This window comes from Geospiza fortis, unplaced genomic scaffold, assembly GCF_000277835.1.
Source record: "Geospiza fortis unplaced genomic scaffold, GeoFor_1.0 scaffold275, whole genome shotgun sequence".
NCBI classification, from domain to species: Eukaryota; Metazoa; Chordata; class Aves; order Passeriformes; family Thraupidae; genus Geospiza; species Geospiza fortis.
In genome coordinates this window covers 5,439,675-5,459,611 of record NW_005054341.1, presented here as the reverse complement: position 1 = coordinate 5,459,611, position 19,937 = coordinate 5,439,675, and the positions used below count along the sequence as shown (strand labels likewise).

Sequence of the window (19,937 nt, the reverse complement as noted above, 5' to 3'; positions counted from 1 at the left end):
TGAGCCTCAGAGCCCCTCAGCTCCCTCTTTCCAGCCCCAGTGGCTGTGCCAGCCTGGCTGGCTCCTGAGGCCCTGCACGCAGCCCCGGGCAAAGCAGAGCCTCCCGCAGGGACACTGCAGCCAGGCACTGGCTGTCCTCCAGAGCCTGACCTCAGGAGGGGAGAGAGAACCCCCTGGGAGGAGAGAACTCCTGGGAGACTCAGTCCTCTGCAAGGCCCACTAAGGCTCTGAGTATGCCCTGCATCGGAAGAAAACTGTCCATGCCACTTTTGGAGGCAGCGTACAGGAAGGGTGCCAAAAATTGCTGGTTTTTTGCTCTTCTACACAGGCTGAGACTGTGCTAATAAGAATGAGAGGTGTTCTCTCTCCTGGCACAGTCAGTCTGCCCTGTTCCAAACCAGGCCGGCACCTGATGATTTTGCTGCAAATCATCAGCACATCTATGAGAAAGCATCGCTTTAGGACGTGCTTATCGAGCCATCTACGGCACAGGTAACGGCAGTTCAAGGTACCTTTTGCTTCTGCTTAGAACAAGCTGCTTGCAGAACATTCTGGCAACACACACTAGTACCCAAGCAAGGTATTTCAGGTTTTACACACAACACAAAACTACAATTGCTACAGTATTTAACGCACACCAGTAGGAAAAGTTCCTAAGAAATACATGTATAGTTTTTGTGCCATGGGATAGGTAATGGCTATTTCGCAGAAATAGATCCAACTGGCTCCATTGGAGCAGCAGTATAAATATTCAAAATAGAAGAAATAATAGGCCCTGATATGAAACTTTTATTCCTTCCCCTTATCAGCAAGGACACACTCTGCTTAGGAGCAACTGCATCTCGCTATGAAGTGACGCTGCGTGTTTATGGGGTGGCTTTAGTGACACGTGCCACATCGTTGCAAACATCATTTGACTTACAGAAGTATTTTAGGCATTTTAGTGGTTGCTATTATTATTATTCATCTCATTAACAACAACAACAAAAGAAACAAAAACCCAACAACAGGAAGGTACAGCAGGCTTCCTAACACAAGAGGATGTCCCGCGGGCACAGCTATGAGAAGGCTGCTCAAACCTCAGCTGCAGAGCTCAACAAGCAGCAACACAATTGCTTTAAAGGATGAAAACTGGCAATGCAGGCATGTCATCCACTCTCTCTGCTGTCTGTCCCTGGACCTTTTCTTCTTCTTCTTGCCAGGGATCAACGGGCACACATTATTCCCCAAGTGAGGCCAGTGGGATGTGGCTTTTTCCACAGGACTTCGCTGCCACACACAGTGCAAGAGCCGCCAGTGCCTCCATGTGTTTGGTGTAACAAACAAAGAAAACCAGCTGCTGAGCTGAAGGGAAACCACAGGGTGTAAATATTTTCATTTACAACATTTTGCCCAAAGAAAATCAGATCAGAAAAAATAAATTCCAAAAGTGCAAATGAAAAAAAAAATTGGCTTTTCATCTGTGAACACAACGTGGCTCTCTTCTTTTTTCTTTTAAACTGGAGCGCTTTCTTTTCCCGCTATAGTTTAGGGTTTGGTGTTTCGGGTTTTTTCCTTTCTTTCTGTTATGTAGGGTTTGCTGTACCTTTACTATTATTTGCCACTGTTTGTACCATAGACAAAAACATTCACCTAGCTGGTAGTCTCTTAATACATTTCATAGCAGAACATATACAAGAGGATCAGAAGTGATCAGTGCTCAAAGTAAATGCAAGAGCCGCAGTGGCAAGAACGCACAGTATCAATACATACAAATGAAGCAGTGATGGTGTTTCTCAGGGGTGGAATCTGCCTGCATATTAATACAGAATTATACAAAATCTAGCAGGGAGATTGGTACAATGAATAGCTAAACTTTCACAATAACTTAAGATCTGTGAGCGAGTCTGCATTGAAGATATTCCACATTTTAAAATGTGCCATCTCTGTCTGTGTCTTCTTCCCTCCCAAAAGGAGAGGTGATGAATCCACATGATCTGTTATCAGATAAGTTCAACTGCTTAAGATGAAAAATATCTGGCCAGGTCCAGTGTATTCTTTAAAGAATGGCAAATTATGACTTCAGTAACTATGTCTGTGCAAAATATGCCTCTTTCCTCTTAAAGAAACCAGTGTCTGTAACTCATTTAGAAAAGTTTTCACATGTACTTATGTCCTTCTCAGAACAAATAAGACATGAACTATTGAATCCCCCCCAGAACAAGAAATCTGATGAAGCAGAGAAAGTTCCGACCTTCCATTTCCATGTGCAGACCATTAAAAACCAGGACACCTCCTTGGTAGCCCATCTGGGCTGGAGATCAAACTATTGCTTGGAAATAACAAACACCCTAGTAATAAAACTCCAACATTCATAGTAAAATGGTAGCAGTGTTTACCCTTTGAATCCACATTTAGCTTGCATTCTTTAACAAACCTGTACAAGGTTAATTATTTATAGTAAAAAGTCATCAGTTTTTTCCTTGACAGTCTTCTTTTATCCATTCTTACGCTGAGTACCTTGAATTGCATTTCCATTTTACACTGCCCTGTGGCCTTTGGATTGTTACAGGAGGAGAAGATGCAAGAGAGGACGTTGATCTCTGGCAAGTAAAAAAAAAAAAAGAACAAAAGCAACACCCCCACCCCCAAACAAACAAACAAAAAAACCTGCAAACCCAAAACTAAAAGCTAAAAACAAACAAAAGACACTCCCCACAACCAAAAAAAGATTCCCATGATTCTCCTTGAAAGTCAGCCTCCACATGACGTACCCTCTCCTGCATTGTAGCAATAGTCTTAAGTCATAAATTAATTAGTCTTCCATCAAATAACTTAAAAAAAGAAGGAATTGTAGCAGACCAGTTTTGACTGGCTTAACGCCAGTTAGCAGCCAGTTCATCTTGAGTCTCAGTCACACTGTTCAAAAACTGAGCAAGGAAATCACATGGATGTTGAGGAAAAGCTCTTCACATCGATGAAGGATTGTTCCAGGCTGTGGGGGCCAGGGAGAGGGCAAACCTAGACGGGGCCACGGGTCCTATGAACAGTGAACAGGATATAGGTCACGACTTGGAGGTGCACTGCATCCAGGAAATCCAGCCGTGGCTTGTATTGCACAGGTAAAAAGGAAGCTCCTCCCGACAGTCTGCCACCTGGGTTAGTGATCTCTGCACATTGGCAAGTTCACAAAAGTGAAAACATTGAATTCTGTCATGATGGAGAAACACAGGAAGATGCCGTAAAGGGAAAGGCACACACACCCTAGCTTCTTATCCAGTTTCCATTTGTTCATGTGGACACCAAAAACCTACAATAAACACAGAGTAAGCCACCACAGCAGGAACATTTTGAATAAAGTGGTAAATCCCCTCCTCAGCTACAGGAGCCAAAAGGGGGCTGTCCCCTTACTGATGATGATTAGTTGGAAGCAATCACAAACTGCACCAAGCGAGCTGAAAACCACAGCTCAAGTAAATCAGAGCAGCAGTCACAAAAGCCACCCTGACTTGCATCACCTCACCATAGGTTTCTACAATGAATTTAATTTTGGCAAGAACAATCCCACTTAATTCAATCAGAAATGGATTTAAAGGCCAGGTTCCTTTATTTTTTTAACTGAAAATGCTTCATGTGCTCCTCTGCATCCCAATCTAGAGCCACACAGTCCAAGACTGCTTGACTTCGCATAGTTTGCTCCCACCAAAGTTTAACATCTTGTGTATGTGGGAATTGTGTTGGTGTGCATTGCACAGGACGCCCCTCCCATCTCAAGATTTGGAAGATGTCACACCATTCCTCTTCTAGCATTTCTGGGTAAGGTCAGGGAACACCAAGTACTGATTTCAACAGAAACACCATCAGGCACTGTTTTTTCTGGACTGTGCTGTATTTCAGAAGGATCCTAGAGAGGGCCAAGCAACCTGCTCAGCATTTTGGCTGCTTGTCTCACAGGACAATGGATCTCATCATGCATCAAGGGACCTGCTTCAGCTCTAGCATAGAAATTCCTAGTGGCTCTCCCATGTTTCTCCCATGGAAAACACACAGGCAGGAGTGTCATCCCATGGGAGTGACAGCTCCTGCAAAGAGCCAAATCAAGGCCTTGGGAAGCTTTTCAAGCAGGGAGCACCACTACCCCATAATAACAGACTTTGCAACCACTATTTCAGCTGGAGGTGAGAAAGGAGCAGGTGAAGAAAATGTCTGTAAAAATCCCTCTTTTGGAAAAGAAGAACAAAAGACTATATACATACTGTGACAAAAACTGATGCCAGCAGGAGACCAACAGAATATATAAGTCCTCTGCTGTTTAACCGAATCTGTAAAAGAAGGAAGTTTATCAAACCATCTCACAATTTCAAACAATATTCCTCTCTGCTTATATTTCCATAATCCTAAACTGCTGAGCTGTTAAACAGTGGCTTGCAAGCTGCAAATGCCAAGTCAGACCATTACATGGCAGGTAACTTTGCCTACTCCCTATTTTGCCAAAGAAGGAGTGTTATTAGAGGAGAAGCCTCAGGACCTGACAACATTTCACAGTGTTCCACTTCCACCTGAGCTTTGCCATTGCTTGTACTATTATATCATGACATTTTCTAACTCCTATATGAATATAGCCCTGTAAGAACCAACAGGGGAAAGGAAATTTCACATTCAGTCACCAATTAATGCTTCACAGTAGGGGGAAAATAAACAAGGACACACACAAGTGCCTGATTTCTTCTCCACTCTCACCTTATTTCTTCCCTAATCTTACTCCTCTTGGTGAAGGGAACAAGTCAGTAATCTCAAAACCAGAGCCTCAGGGGCTGAAAAATTGTCTGCATCAATGCATCATGTCACACTAACATAGGCTGGACGTGATTTAGCACTGAGGCAGATCAGACAAGGAGACAACTTCCTGCCTGCAGGGCTGTGCAGCAGGCACATCACAGGCTCTGGTGCAAGCTGCCTTCATGGCAGAGCCCCAGTTGCAGTCACTGTCCAAGAGAAGAACTGAGATGCAGGTCCACAAAGCTGGGAAGCCATTAAATTGCCACTTTTAGAGGCTTTGAGCCTAACCTAAGGAAGTCACCTGCATCTTTAAGGCCCAAATACTTTTTAAAATGTGGTTTTTGTGAGACATAAACCTCATGTTACAAAGGAAGGCTATAGACAGTAAAGCCATCTCTCCAAAGCTGCACCTCAGCTAGGATCATACTTCTTCTTGGTTTCCCATCTTTCTCTTGGGGAACTTAATCATTATCCTTTTGGGCATTTTTATATGACCTCAAACAGCATCATCAGGGCAGCACTCAGTGGAGTCTCTCAAGGCACTTCTCCAGGAGCTACTGTGTGGAAGGGACATCTTTCTAGGAAAGGTTGGCTTCTCAGTCCTCCCATCCTTCCAGTTAGATTATAAAGAATCCCATTTCCAAGTGAAGTGGGGATTGCTAACGTGTCAAGCAGCACTACAATTTTAAGAATGCAGGAATACAGATACACTTGTATCACTGTGCACCAGAGCCAGGAAATCCTTTTCACCCCACTATTGCCCCTAAATCCAGAGTAATGATTTGGGTTCACTCCCCAGGGACCACTGAGGGCAGAGTCAGAAAGGATGATCAGTCCTGACAACTGGGAACTCTCACCTGCCCTGCTCTCTGCACACCCAGGATCTTCTAAGCCAATCAGTGCTGCCTGACCTGTGCTGTTCCCTTTACACATGGTAAAATACCAGCTCACACAAATGGCACACTTTCCTTCCCTCCTGATTGCTGACACCATAAAAAAGGCTACAACCATGATGATCACTTTGTCTGAAAGGTCCTGTAAGGGTATGGATGGACAGCAGGACAATTACATTCCTATGGCCATTACATTTGAAATACAATATTCTCACCAGACTACTCAAAGAAATGGAGGATTTGGATTGCTTCAGGGCATGAAGACTGATTTTGGGACTTTCTGCCTAACTGAAGATGAAAAATGTCATGATCCCACTGCTAATGTAAACGTCAGAGATGGACCAGCCTGCTTGGCTTCAGTCATTCCTGGGCATCCACTCCTCCTCTCTTGCTTTCACCCATGAGTGGCCCACATGTAACATTTAACCTGCATTTCCATTATTATACAGTTCAAATGGCCCACATGTAACAGTTAACTTCCATTTCCATTATTATACAGTTCTAAAAAGCCCTAACTCTATGTACTGAAACTAAAATACACATTTAAAGCTGCCTTCCCTGCTATATCCCAAAGGAACAGCAGCTGGCTAGGAAAGAGATAATATTTTATAATAAATTCCTGCCTGGATTTTGGTCAGGAATTTTGTTTGACTTGTCCCAATATTTTTTTAAAACTGTCAGTATAAAATGTATCAATTGGAAAGGGATCTACAGGAAAAAGAAGCAAATGAAGAAGATGGAATTATTTTACCATGGAAAATGTCTGAATTTAACCTTAAAAAAAGTGCAAAAATTTAACAACTTCATGCTCCATAAAACCAGCAGAGCATTCCAAAGGCCTCTGTGTCCAATTTGCTGAGGACACTGCTTCAAAAAAGAGATGTTTGGTGCTGCTTCCTTCAGACTATCTGCAAGGCTCTTCCTTGGAGGTCATTTAGGGGAATAAAAGATGCTATTAGGGATAATTCAAAAGCAGAAAATGTGTGCTAATTATTTACAGCAGCTTTACCAGTGTAAGAGCCACACACACCATGCTGTTCCTATGTGGGCCAAGCAAATGTGGCAACCCCTTCTGCAGTGTGAGCAGCAAGTTCCCCTCACAGGAGCAGGCTTGCATCCATGTCCACTTGTTCCAGCTGTCCTCCTGTTACTTCCTATTTGCTTCTCAATTGTTTTATAGCCCTTTTCACAATATGGTTTCTGTCCCTTTTCTACCTGCTCCATGGCAGGGAGCTGCCATGCATACATCACCTCCTGAGCCTCAGTAGAAGCATCTGGAATTCTCCACACCTTTTCCAGTACTTTGAGCTCACCAGGAATATTTTTTTTTTACTCAAACAGTTGCACTTTTTCTTCCAGAAATTCCAGCTGTAATGTGTATCTAGTTCAGCCAAATGAGCTTCCTGACAAACCCTTTCTTTTCCTGAATTTGACTCTGGACTACCAGCTGCTGTTTCACAGATTTCCCATGAGTCTACAGCTCTGGAAATGCAGATTTAACTGATTCCACTCCTGTGATAATCACCAGCCTCCCCCATTTCTTATCATGACTTTTAATTACAAGCACAGAAGCCCAGAAGATTCTGAAATTTGAAACAGAAGCTTAAGAAAAATGTGTCCTTGATCTGTCAAATTAGGGCAGAAATAATCAAGCAGCCCTCTCATGAGACAAGTGGCATTTCCTGCAAGAGGCAACAGAATACATTTCCTTGGGATATGTGAAAATGTGCAAGTTCAGGGAAAACAAGGGCAGCAAAACATTCAAAACTCACAGTAAGGGAGGAGATAATTTCAGGTTTTGGCAAAGACTGGAAAATGAGTCTCAGCTGGAGTCCTTTTAATTGTATAAGGAAAAGTACAGTCCCCTGTTCATTTAAGAGTAGGAAATGCTTCTTCCCCAAGAGAAAACAGGCTGCAGAAGAAGCACTCCCTCATGCTGCAAGGAGGAAAAATCAGTATTCCCAAACTCCCCTTTGAGGACTGGCTTGTGTGTAGGGGCTGAAGCAAGGCAGAAGAATGCTGCTCTGGCTGATCATGCACAGAAGGTTTGCACATTCACAGCCTCCTCTGTGAATCTGAGTTTGAGACAGACTGCTCCTCTGAGTTTGAGGGGGGCCACCTCCCTTGCTGCTTGTGCAGCAAATGCAAAGAGGCTGCCACCAGCTCCAGCCATTCCCATGCTGCTGTGGTAACCAAGGCTGAAGCCAAACAGCAGAGGAAAAACAATGGATATAAAAGTTTTTCTATTCTTAAGTTCTTTTCTGGCAGCTGCTTAAGGGAAAACAAGGAGCTATTGCCAAAACCCACACTGGTTTTGCTTCAGGGCCTTAATATGACAGAAATTACCCCAGTAAGGAATTTCAGAAGGGCTATGCTTTGTTTCCAGTTGAAAAAGCTGCAGGTCTTCTGTATGTCTGGGTATCCTTCTGCTTCAGTGTCTCTGCCTGGCAGTGGAAATTCAGTCTAAATCCAGCATTCCTGAGGTCTTGCCATGAGACAGCGGTCTAAGCAAACTGGAACTTCAAACACTGGTGTATTGCTGCATGTTTAAATGGAATTTCCTTCTTAAACCTGTTTTTAGACCTCTAAGAAAGCGTCCCTGTTTTGCTCCATATCACAAAATTCATTTTGCAGAGGGTACACACCTGGAGTGCTGCACATGGCCACTCACAATATCATGCAGGAGATGCAGCAGCTATAGCTGGAGAGAGCTCCTGCAATGATAGGAGGATTGGCAGGGACACTTCTGCTCTACTACAGAATAATCACCCCAATAATCTCTCTGCCACAAAGCCAGGGAGCCAGCTTTGTCCTAACAAACACTGCCTTGGAATTTAACCAGTGAAAATAACTGGTCAGCGAGGAGCAGAGCAGTGAGGCTTCCCATCTCCATCTGTGCTTTGCAAGCATTTGCTTCCCTCTGCATCCTCTGATGCCTAAATATGATTGCACTGGGATTATTTCTGCTGTTCTCAAGCTGCTTGTTTGCATGGAAGGAATATCAGGTCTCTCAGACTTCCAATGTACTGTCAAATTTTGCTGAAACTGCCTGAAGTTATCAGGCAAAGGAGCAAATTGGACTGATGTGATTGTACTCCCAAATGCTGACGTGATCAAATCAACCTGGCTCTTTATCCTTAGGCTAAAATTCCTGTTCTCTCAAATACTGCTGGATGATGTCTGGTTTACATGCAAAAAAAAATATTCCAGAGGAAAGTAACTGGATAGAAAATAAGGAGGAAAAATCCTTCCACTCTGCATATGCCAGGTGCACTGGGGAAGGATTACAGAGTCAGCAACGTGTCCAGGACTCAGTGCTGGAAGAGAGGAGAGAGTGAATATGTGAAAGGACTCTCAAGGGCCAGAGGGATGCTGCTTTTCCTCCAAAAGCCCTGCTGGCCTGCCAGATTAGCTGTGTATACAACAGAAGGGGAGAGCTGCTGCAAGAAGGTGGCCACGTGAGCAGTGGAGGGCGAAGCTCCAGTGGGAAGCAGAGGAAGGCAGAGCTAGTACCTGGACATTAATGAGTGTTCAGAAACAAGGGCCCTTGAAATAATAAACATATGGTTGGGTTAAAGACTTGGCATTGTAAAAACAGAAGGGATCTGATGTGGAAAGTTTAATCCTGAACAGATCTGCCTTTTCATGGAAAAAAGGTTGGTGGATTGGTCCAAGCCAGGAATTCTGGAACTGACACTTGAGCTGAAGGCAAAGGGTGAGGCACTTGCAGTGTAACCACATCCTAGGGGAAGATGTTTCATTTAAAGCAGGAACACAGAAGGAAAACCTCCTGACAGATGCTTCCAAGATGCAGCCTGAGAATCATAAGATGGTTTTCCTCTCCCTTCTTGTAATAAGGAAGGCAGAATAAAACAAATACTAAGTTGAAGCATAAACTGACAATGGGGCTGGGGAAGCAGCAGTCAGAAGAGAGGCACTCAATCAAAATGCGATTTAGACACAGGACGTGTCTCCAGGGATTCACAGCTTATTTCCAGTTCTGGCATTCACCTACTGTGACTCCAGCAAGCCCATTTGTCTCTCTGACAGGTCCCCCTCCTGCTCTTTTCCTGACTCATTCTGTTAGATCACAAAGCTGCCTTTTCTCCACTCAGACACCATCCCATGGAGTAAGCTTGTTTAAACAAAAAGTCCTGATTCCACATGGAGCCACTTCCAAAGAGGAGATACTACAGAGACACATTTGGGTCCTGCCAAACACCAAAGGAGCAGTACTAAATCCTGTACAAATAGCCCAGAAATCACCTAGTACTTTTGACTCCCAGTGATATTCAGTGGACAACCAGGCTGGCCTGAGCCCACGAGCCCCAGGGCAGTTAGCAGGGCCTGCTCATGCAAGCAGCCCAAGGCTCAGCCTGACAGACCTCAGGAGCTGGAGCTCCACATCTGCTGCCCCCTTTGACCTGGGTGCCAGGGATGATGCCACACTCCTGGAATAACAGCCAGCATCTTGGAGCTCTAGGCACTGTCACCAAGGTACACCTGATCCAGCTAATGCCAGCTTTTGCTAGCAAAGTAGTAATATTTCAAAAATTAATTGCTAATAACAGGGTGGGGAAAGGGGGCTTCCTTTATTTTAAAGTCCAATTACCCAAGAATTTGGAGAGAAATCCAGGAACAGCAAGTGAGAACTGAGGAAACTCTCTTTTGCTAATTGTGGGGCAGTTTCCAAGACTGCCTTTTCTAACCATGTGATCACACTGTACAATGGACATTTTGGGTATGCAAAACAGTAGTGACACTGTTATGCCTCCCTGAAAGCTGGCTGCTTCTGTTCAGCCACTTTTCATCCTTTTCCACAAAAATATAGATGAGCTACAGATAAATTGCTCATTAAAGAAAGGGATTTTATTCCTACAGCACTGCTTCCTTGTGGCACTCCAAGAAGAGGGAAGATGTGAAGAACTAAAGGCTGGCTACAGCACTGCTTCCTTGTGGCACTCCCATATCCAAGAAGAGGGAAGATGTGAGGAACTAAAGGCTGATCAGCCTGACCTTGATCCCTGGGAAGATGACAGAGCACATGATCATGGGAACCACTTCTAAATACACAAAGGACAGACATGTTAATTTATGGAGGGGAAATCCCTCTGACCCTGCCTGACAGCCCTGTAGGTTGAGGGGGACTTGCTGGGTGAGGGGACAGCAACAGACATTGCTTATGTTGACTTTAGCAGGGCTTCTGGCATTCTCCCAAACATCCTCAGAGACAAACAGAGGAAGAACAGCCTATAAAAGTGGCCTGTGGAATGGCCAGATAAGCAGCCAAAGCACTGATAAGCAGCCAAGCCCAGCTGGGGGCCAGTCACTAGGGCCTTACCCCAGAGGTCAGGACTGCTTGGTGCCTTTTTTAATGAACTGGATGATGGGGAGAGAGATTTTAGTGCCTTTTTTAATGAACTGGATGATGGGGAGAGAGCAGGCTCAGCAAGTTCACAGCCCATACAAAACCAAGGAAGGTGGCTCGTGCTCTGGAGGACTGTGCTGCCATACAGAGGGAGCTGGACAGGCTGGAAAAAAGTGCAGGCAGCAAACTCATTAATATCCACAAGGGGAAATGAAAAGCCCTGCACTTGGGAAGGAATAACTCCACAGATCAGCTGGAAAGCAGCTTGGCCAAGAAAGACCTGTTGATCCTGGTGGACACCAAGCTGAAGTCAACAATGCATCCCTGTGCCATGGAGCATCAACAGTGTCCTGGGCTACATCAGGAGAAGTGCTGCCAGTAGGGAGAGAAAGATGATCCTTCTCTGCTCACATTAGTCCAGTTCTGGGCTCCTCAATACAAGGAAGATATGGAGTTCTTGCAGCAAGTTCAATGAAGGATGACAAGGAAGATTTAAGGGATGGCAGCATCTGACATACAGAGAGGCTCAAAGAGCTGTGACTGTTCAGCCTAGAGAAGAGAAGATTCAGGGGGATCTGAGCCATGTGCATAAATACCTGATGGGAGAACACAGAGAAGGTGCAGCCAGACTCTTCTGAGTGATATCCATTGAAAGGACAAGAGGAACCACAGAATTTTAAATACAGAAATCCCATAATAATATAAGAATGCTTTTGACTTTTGAGAGTGGTTAAAAACCAAAGTAAACTGCTGAGAGTGGCTGTGCAAACTCCATCCTTGGAGGTACTTTTTTTCCTAGACAGATCTGGCTTATTAAAAATAAATAAGTAAGTAATAAATCAGTAACAATGATGTGAACAAATGCAGGACTTACGTATGATCCATAATTCACTGCTAGGGTCTGCAAAGCCCATGGAAGGCCTAGGCCAATTAAAATATCAAAAACATTGCTTCCAATGGAGTTGGACACGGCCATATCCCCCATACCTGCAGGAATGGAAACCACAAACACTCAGACATGTCTCAGAAAAGCCCTGCAGCTTTAATCTGAGGTCATCCAGGCAATTTCCCCCCAATTAAGGCCAAGATTTGTGGAAGATGCCCCTCATTCCCTCCCTTCCCTTTTTCCCCCCCCATCATACAAGGCCAGCAGGCTTAAAGGAGTTTAATCCACCTTCCAGGATCATGTGAGAATTCCCCTCCGCTAATCCTCTGCTGCTGAGGGACCTGCTGTGCTGGCTGTGACCTGCCAGCTCTCTGCTGCCATGCTCAGGGGGACTTCTGACCCTTCACTGTGACCATGACACATGAGCTTCTGCACTGGATTAATTGCAAAAGGTCTTTGAGTCACCTCTTCAGCAGCTGCATATTTCAGCGACAAGCCACTGGTTTTGCTCCACAAAGCAGGACTGGCTACTTGCTTTTCCTCTTTACACACCTGCTGCTTGAGCCACAAATATTGGAGAGCTGCTTTCCTGAAAAACAGCAGTATCTTCCAGTCCTTATGACTGTGAAGAAAAGCTGGAAGGTGACTTGAAAGATTCTTATGCCATTAAATTGTTCTATACCACTGATATTCAAATTAAGAAAATTACTGTGATTATTGAGGAAGGCTTGAAGCTGACAATACTGCCAGAACTTGTTCCACACTTCTATTGAGAGCCTGTTAACTGCTCTGCAACAGCAGCACAATTTATTTCCTTCTCTGTTCTTGTTTTAAATCCCAGGCTTGTGGAAAGAGCTCTGTTGAGGAAACATCTGTGCTACCTGAGGAGGAGCAGAATGTCAGGACACAGGATGCCATCCCTGCAGTGACCCACCTTGCCTGGCCACGATCAGGCTGGCCATGCAGTCTGGCACGCTGGTTCCTGCTGCCAGGAAAGTGATGCCCATGATCACGTCTGGAATTCCCAGGGTGTACCCAATGATTGTCACCTAAGGAGAGCATGAAATAAACTGTCAAGCTGTTTACAAGAATTAAGACCTGACACCAACTTGGCCCAAATCTGCAAGATGCTGTGACACAGAGGGTATCTCTCAGTGCAAACTCACACTTCCTGTAAATAGAGGCAGTGACAGGCTTTTTTGGTACATTCATCAACTGGCAGGGGATGGCACTCACCTGCTGTGTACCCTCTCGGGTTAGTTGTTCCATACATTTCATCCACAGTTTTCCTGATACTAATCTGGAAAAGAGACTATATGGTGGCTCACTACCCTGGGTAAGTGTGTCCTGATCTTGGATGAAGTTTGTAAACATTATTATATACAAATACTAGCTTGGATGAGGTTTGTAAACATTGTTATATACAAATACCAGCTAAGCAGACACAAAACCACCCTATGGCTCTAGTTCTGCAGGAATTTGACTGAATGTCATGCTGTTGTTCGTGCTAAGTTCAAAGTGTTATCCTTCACAACTCCACGTCTCTTGAGCTTGCTTGCTCCAAGAGAATGAAAAGTTGTTGTGGCAAGATTGTCACTCAGCCCCCCTCACACTACCCTGCAGGACTAGGAGATGTTCCACTGCTGCAGCTGTAATTGCTGCCTGAGGTAAAGAATCTGGATGAAATGCCAGCCCTAAATCAAGCTCAAAGGCCATGGCTACTGGCCCCTAATTTTCCTCTCTGAGTGTGGACAGGTCCAAAAGAAATAGAAGCAAACCTAGAGTCTCTCACCTGAGAACTCAGGTGTGTAGAACTTCCTATGCATTTCTCTAGACTGCCAAACCCCCTCCTGCTGCTTCTCCCAGTGGTTTCTGGGTTAATTTGTACGTACCATCCACACCATCATGTAAGAAAAAGCTGCAATCCACAGGGTAGAAGAAGCAAAGGTGACCATGAACCATTTTTCCAAGTGGGGTTTGTTGCAGTTGGGCACTGTGAAGTACAGGACAAAACTCAAGGGCCATGTGAAGACCCACTTCAATATTTCTATCTTGCCAGCTGCCAAACAACAAAACAAAGGGAAACAATCACATTTCAGAATGCTATTATTTTGTCGGCATGTGCAAACAAGATGCCAGGGACACCTCAGCCTGTTATGCCAAAATGCCTTTTCTGGTTCAGAAGATAATGATGTGATGGCAGACAGGAGGGCAGAGACAGGCACAGGAGTATGAAGGGGCTCCCTGAGAGTTTAAGTAATGGGTCAGAACACATGTGCACCCTAGTCAAGTTCTTACAAAACCACATAAAATGCAAGTCCAAGAAAGAGATCTGATTCACCATCAATCACCTAATGGGAAGGTAAGAAAAGATGGAGGCAGGTCCTTCACAAGGGAATTACAAAAGCCAATGGACTCAACTTCCAATAAAGGAAATTCAGAACAGGTAGTACATTAAGTTGTGAATTTTCTCGTTTTTTCCTGCTGGGGTGGGGGGAGTAGGGGGGTGGTCAAATATTGGAACAGGTACCCCAAAGTCTGTGCGATGTCCATCCTTGTAGATAATAAAACTGAACTGTACACAGGCTTGGAGGAGGATCTGCTCTGAGCAGGGGTTGGAACCAGAGATCTCGAGAGGTCCAGCCTTTCACATACTATGGAAGCCCACAGGACATCTAAACTACGCTCTTTAAGGCTCAGGTCTTTTCCTCACTCAAACTACAGAAATGCTGTTTGAGTGGGACCTGAACAGGAGTTCCCAAAATTTTATCTAGACTGCAAAGGGCAGGATCACTCCCTACAGTATTCCAGCTCATCTGCAACACAGCAAATCTTTCCATCTGTGACAACTGTGACTCAAAGGCAGTACAGGGATACATTATGATCACCCCAGGACCAGAGCCGTGATGTGGTAAGAAGCACTAGGCTAAAAGGAGATTTCCATCCTGCAGGTGGAGTGCTCAGCAGCCCATGTGGGCACAAGTGAGTTCTCACTGTGACCTTCACTCAGGCTCCTTGCCAGCAGCCCAGCCACCCTCAGCTTCCTCCACAGTGAGCAGAGATCCATCTCTCCAGGGGGTGAGCCATGTTCTGGGGGCAGAGCCCACCCTGTGGAGATTGCTGTGTCTCCCCTGGTACTGCAACAGCAGCATAGGGCCAACACAGGAGCTGCAGCAGAGGTGTGAGTCTGCACCCTAAGAGGTTCCTGCTGCTTCCCAGTCCCCCATCTCTTTTACATGTGGCCAGGAGCCTCACTGCCAACTGAAAGCTGATGGAAGCCCTCAGCGACACTTCTACCTCTACATCCATCCGCAATGCTTTCCGGCACATCCAAACAAACACCACAAAAACGCAGGAGAGCTTCTTACTGGGGAGGTCAAAAGGTGTGTAGGGCCCTTCATGGTCGTCATCATCATCATCATCCTCGTCCTCCTCCTCCTCATCGTTCTCGTTGTTCTCATTGTCCTCGTTCTCGTTCTCGTTGCGGGCCTCGGCCGCATCCTCGTCGCGCCGCGTGCCGTTCACACCGCGCTCAGCGGAGTTGCTGGGGCCTGTTCCATTCTCCACCACGTGCTTGATGGGGATTTTGATGGCTACTTCTGACTCCCCGTTGGTGTAAGTCCTGCTGTTGATCAGCCTCTGTCTCTGTAAATAAAGGCAGCCTTGCTGAAAGATAAGACTTTTTTAAATTTAAGGGTTTTTTAAAGCAAAAGGGAGGAACAGAGAAAGAGAGGTGCGTAGAAGCCTTTAAAAATTTATCTTTAAAAGCAAAAAGAATGATTTTCGACAGGTACAACATGATGCTTGCTTACAGACCACTGGAAAAATCTCACATGTACAACTTTTACAAGAGGAGCTCCAGTGGCTGTGGAATTGACTCCAGGAGTACTCCAAGACCAGTGACAAACCAAGTGCAGTCTTGGGGTAGTACCATATTATTAAACAGATCTGTGCAGAGGGCACCTCCTGTGAGCAACAGCTACATGTCACATAACTCCATAACCACCTCTGCTAAAATCTCCATGGGCACAGAAAGCAAGGGACATTCAGTGAAGTCAGTGCCAGAAGGATAAAATCTGGGAGAGCGCTATCAGGGATCCAGAAGAAACACCAGAGCTGCATTTCAAGCTAGACACTGCTACAGGAAAATGCAAATTCAGGAGGAGCAGGGGTTGGGGGGGAGATAAAAGACACACCTCATTGATTAACATGCGGCTGGCCATGGAGAGACGTGTTTTGGGAGGGAAATGGCTGGTTATCATGATCCGGAGCCCAGCCTCGGAAAATGAAAGCTGGTGTGGGTAGGCAGAGAGCAGCTCATCAACCATGATCACTGAGGCTTTTCGGTGGAAATTTCCTGCAGCCAAGGAACAAAAACAAATTGAAGCCTTCTTCCAGCAGTGTCTCCCTCTGCTCTATGTGGCTCTAAGAAGAATGAACCCACAGGTTCCAGAAGTTCTCTGTAAGAACCATTACTTCAGCTACACCATTCAAAACAGGCCTCATCTGTCCTTAATTTCTGCCTTCTAAACACCTTATATTCCTGGTTTTAAATAAATTGTCAACGTAGTATGACCACTCATGCTCCTTACAGAGAACTAAATCTGCTCTGCACACTTCATCACAGGCCTGTGTTAGGCACATCACTGCTTCAACAGCAGCTATGCCACCCAGGCAGCTAGTTCCAGTTGCAACCTGCACTTCTGTGAGGATATTGTCCCCATCCACTGCTGTGTTCCTGCAAGGTACCAACACAAATGAAAAGAACATTCCTGCACCCTGGGCTTGCAGCTTATGGCTGGGAACTGCCACCAAATCCAGCAGCAGCTGCATGTGCCACAGTAATCCACAGTGTGGGAGCAAAGGGACAGGAGACAGAGGCCAGCCCCTGGATCGTGCTCCACCTGGAGCACAGTGCCAATGCCCACTGCTGCCTCTGGGGTTCATCCTTCCTTCAGCTGGATGACACCTTGGGCTGTGAATTCTGTGCCAGGACTGGGACTTGGCAGCAGGGAAACCTGAGGCCTTCTCCAACACACTTCATCACAGGTTTATTAAAACCAGTGTTAAACACTTGGCAAATGTTTTGCGGCATTACCACTTTTAACCATCACTTTTAGTCTTACACAAGACAATCTCCTCAGCCTTTATGTTACTTTTTTTTTGCCTACTCAGGCTTCCATGGAGTAGGGTAGATATGTGAGCTCCTCCATATTAAAAAAATGAAAACGCAAACCAACAAGAAAAACCAACCACACAGCTTTTCCTTGTCAGTTTTTCCACACTGGCACTTGTTGAATGGCACCTGGAAAAACTGCCAAACACAGAAATCTTTCTGTTTCAGGCTTTTTGGTCCTCCATTCAGAAAAGGTTTCAGAAAAGACCCCAGATGCGTGAAAACCCGAGGCACCCCATTGCAACAGGTGCTGTTGGTGGCCCTGTGCCCCTGGCTGGGACACAAAGCAGCACCACTTGCCTCTCCAGGCCTCCTGTGGCCCAGTCCCCAGGAAATACAGGGACAATCTGCAAGAAGATGAAGCAACCCTTTCATCTTCCTTCCTGGGCCAGTGTGAGTAACCACAAGTGTCCAAATCAAAAAGTTATCAGCAGAGTATGCAAAACACCCATTGTGGGAATATTTAAAGCAAATCCCACTGGGTAAAGTTGGATGTGCAAGGCCTGAGTTTGTGCTCACTGAGGTTTCCTAATCCAGATTTCCTGGTACAGAATTGCCAGCGTAGTTCTGTTGTGGAGAGCTCCAGGCGACAGAGAGCTGTCCCCAAAAAAGCAGCTTCCCCAAATCAGAGTGCACAGCACTGCTGACAGCCTTCCCTCTGCAACTCAGGCCTGGAACTGAGAGCTGGCAGACCCACCTGCTGCTGCAAATAAACCCCACTACATTTCATGCTTAACTGCTTGCTGTATGCAGACTGTGCCTCTCAAGCTCCATTTGCAGGAAAAGAGACCAATTTTTGGGTGGTTGGTTGGGATTTTTTGATAGACTAGCTAAACAAAAGAGGCAGCTCATCTGTGGTCAGAGACCAGGACTGATTTGGACAAGATGGAGCTTCTTCTCAGGCTAAGTCAGTGCCTCAGGAAAAGGGGAGGTGTTATTCCTGAGAGCAGGTACATATACATCCCAAACAGATACTGCACATGCTTGTTGGCTGTTTAAAAGACAAAATAAACCCACTGTGAATAAAATTTAGGACATCCTCACAAATGCAGACATAGAACAACTGCTGCTGAGCTATGGGATGGGGGGATTTTTTTTAAGCTGAAGAAATACAACCATTTTTATACATGATCATGACTGAAGTCAAACTGGAACAGATTTCAGCCAAAGTGAAACACCCTTAAAGAACACTCACATGGAAAAGTTGTGCATGGTAAAGCCAGCATGTGCAGTAAGAGCACAGTACCCAGACCCACATAACAAGTCCCCACCCTTCCTTCACTGGGGATAAGTGTACACTGGTCTAAGTAGGGCCTTTTTTCTTGCTCAGTTGATGTTCCTTTGGAGTGGAGTTAAATTTAACTGGACATGTTACTTCAGTGTAGAGTAACAGTGCCCACAGGAGGAATTAAAATGGCTGTAACATACCAGATAAGCAGCCTCTGGGCTTGAAGGAGTCCTTGCAGCCAAGCAACTTGTCCAGCAGCAAGAATCAGCCACAAGAGGCCTCGGCCACCTCCAGTGGCACAAGCTGCGGTGGCTAGGATCACCACACCGTGTGCCCCATCTGGGAGAGGGGTTCCAAAAGGACCACCTGCCCCCTCCTGTTTCATGGCTTACAAAAGAGCAGCAGTTCCCACTGTGTGAGCAGTGAGAAAACCCAGAATGATGCAAGTGACAGGGTGACTTACTGGAACAGTTACCTTTCTTTAGTAACACCACTGTGGCATCACAGTTGCTGTTGTCATCCATCTCTGTGTTACTTGCTAAACCATTCACCATATTTGCAGAGTTTTTTGTCTTCCTCTCAAAGAAGTGATGTATGGTTGAGTTGTACCTGCACAAACGAAACAAACTCAGAATGTACCTTTAATTCTTAAAGTCTTCTTTTCCTAGCCTTGTATCCTGTGCAATACAGCTAAGGGAGGGAAGTAAACTCCTCAGGTTTTAAGGAGGATCCCAGAGCTCCAGCTAAATTGTACATCATACAGTCTCTCTATACCCAGAAGTCTATGAAAGGTAGAAACCATGGATCTTGAATGACATGCATGTTTATGTGTTAGGTGTGAATTTTTGCTTGTCATCATCCAAGTATATTTTTTTATCACACCTGAGTATCAGCATTATTTTACCGGGAGGACTCAACCCAGAAACACAACACCTTATGGCAAATTCATCTCAGCTTTGGCAGGGGTGAGGAATAATCCTTGCTTCTTGGAGCATCTGGGAGCTGACACAAATATGAGCCAAGGCTCTCCCCATGACACTCAGAGGCAAGGGCAGACCCCTATAAACACCTGGCAGAGGTCCCCAACTAGGCTGACAACCTTTCAAGCTATATCCAAACAGGTCTGAAAAGCCTGTTCACATTACAACATTGTTTTTAGAAAAAAAAAATGCACACATTACAACTGTCTTGCTGGTCAGTTAATTGTTCCAAGAGTAAAAAGCTACCCTCCATGTCAAAATTTCTAATTAATAGATGAATTCTGACTTGTGTTCCCTTCAGCCAGCCTGAGTGTTTTGCTGTTCTCACTGAGAATTGCTCTCACAATATTACTCTATTCATCATTTCAAAACAAATCTCTAGTCTTACTTGTGGAGACAAGACCACTGGTGTGTTTGGCAGCTGGAAGGTTTTGTTGAATGTTCCAGTTTGAATCTGGGTTTCCTTTCCACTATTTTTTGAAAACAAGACAGGAGGAGGTGAACAAAACAGCAGAACAGACCAGTTTCACTAGCAAGAACTTGTGTGGAAGAAGGCACAGAGGCCAGATGCTCAGAAAATCACTGCTGACTGTGCTGTAGTTTTATCACGGATCTCCAGGCAAGCAAGAACTGCTGCAGAGCTTTGCA

General features: G+C 45.2%; 1 protein-coding gene across 2 annotated transcripts in view; it reads right to left on the bottom strand.

Annotated features, from left to right (window-relative positions):
* Window positions 1-769: 769 nt before the first annotated feature.
* The window catches only part of SLC24A3 (solute carrier family 24 member 3), an 83,426-nt gene continuing 64,258 nt past the window's right edge, over window positions 770-19,937 (bottom strand). Inside the window, exons 9-16 of one of the 2 annotated variants that reach the window (XM_031058305.1) lie at window positions 18,773-18,918; window positions 16,102-16,262; window positions 15,274-15,550; window positions 13,798-13,964; window positions 12,840-12,954; window positions 11,894-12,006; window positions 4,236-4,301; window positions 770-3,289 (exon numbers count right to left, since the gene is read on the bottom strand). In XM_031058305.1, the coding sequence (XP_030914165.1) occupies window positions 3,140-3,289; window positions 4,236-4,301; window positions 11,894-12,006; window positions 12,840-12,954; window positions 13,798-13,964; window positions 15,274-15,550; window positions 16,102-16,262; window positions 18,773-18,918 (1,195 nt within the window). In that variant the 3' untranslated portion in view covers window positions 770-3,139. The remainder of the gene's footprint in view (window positions 3,290-4,235; window positions 4,302-11,893; window positions 12,007-12,839; window positions 12,955-13,797; window positions 13,965-15,273; window positions 15,551-16,101; window positions 16,263-18,772; window positions 18,919-19,937) is intronic. The other variant, XM_014307701.2, reaches the window with a different exon arrangement.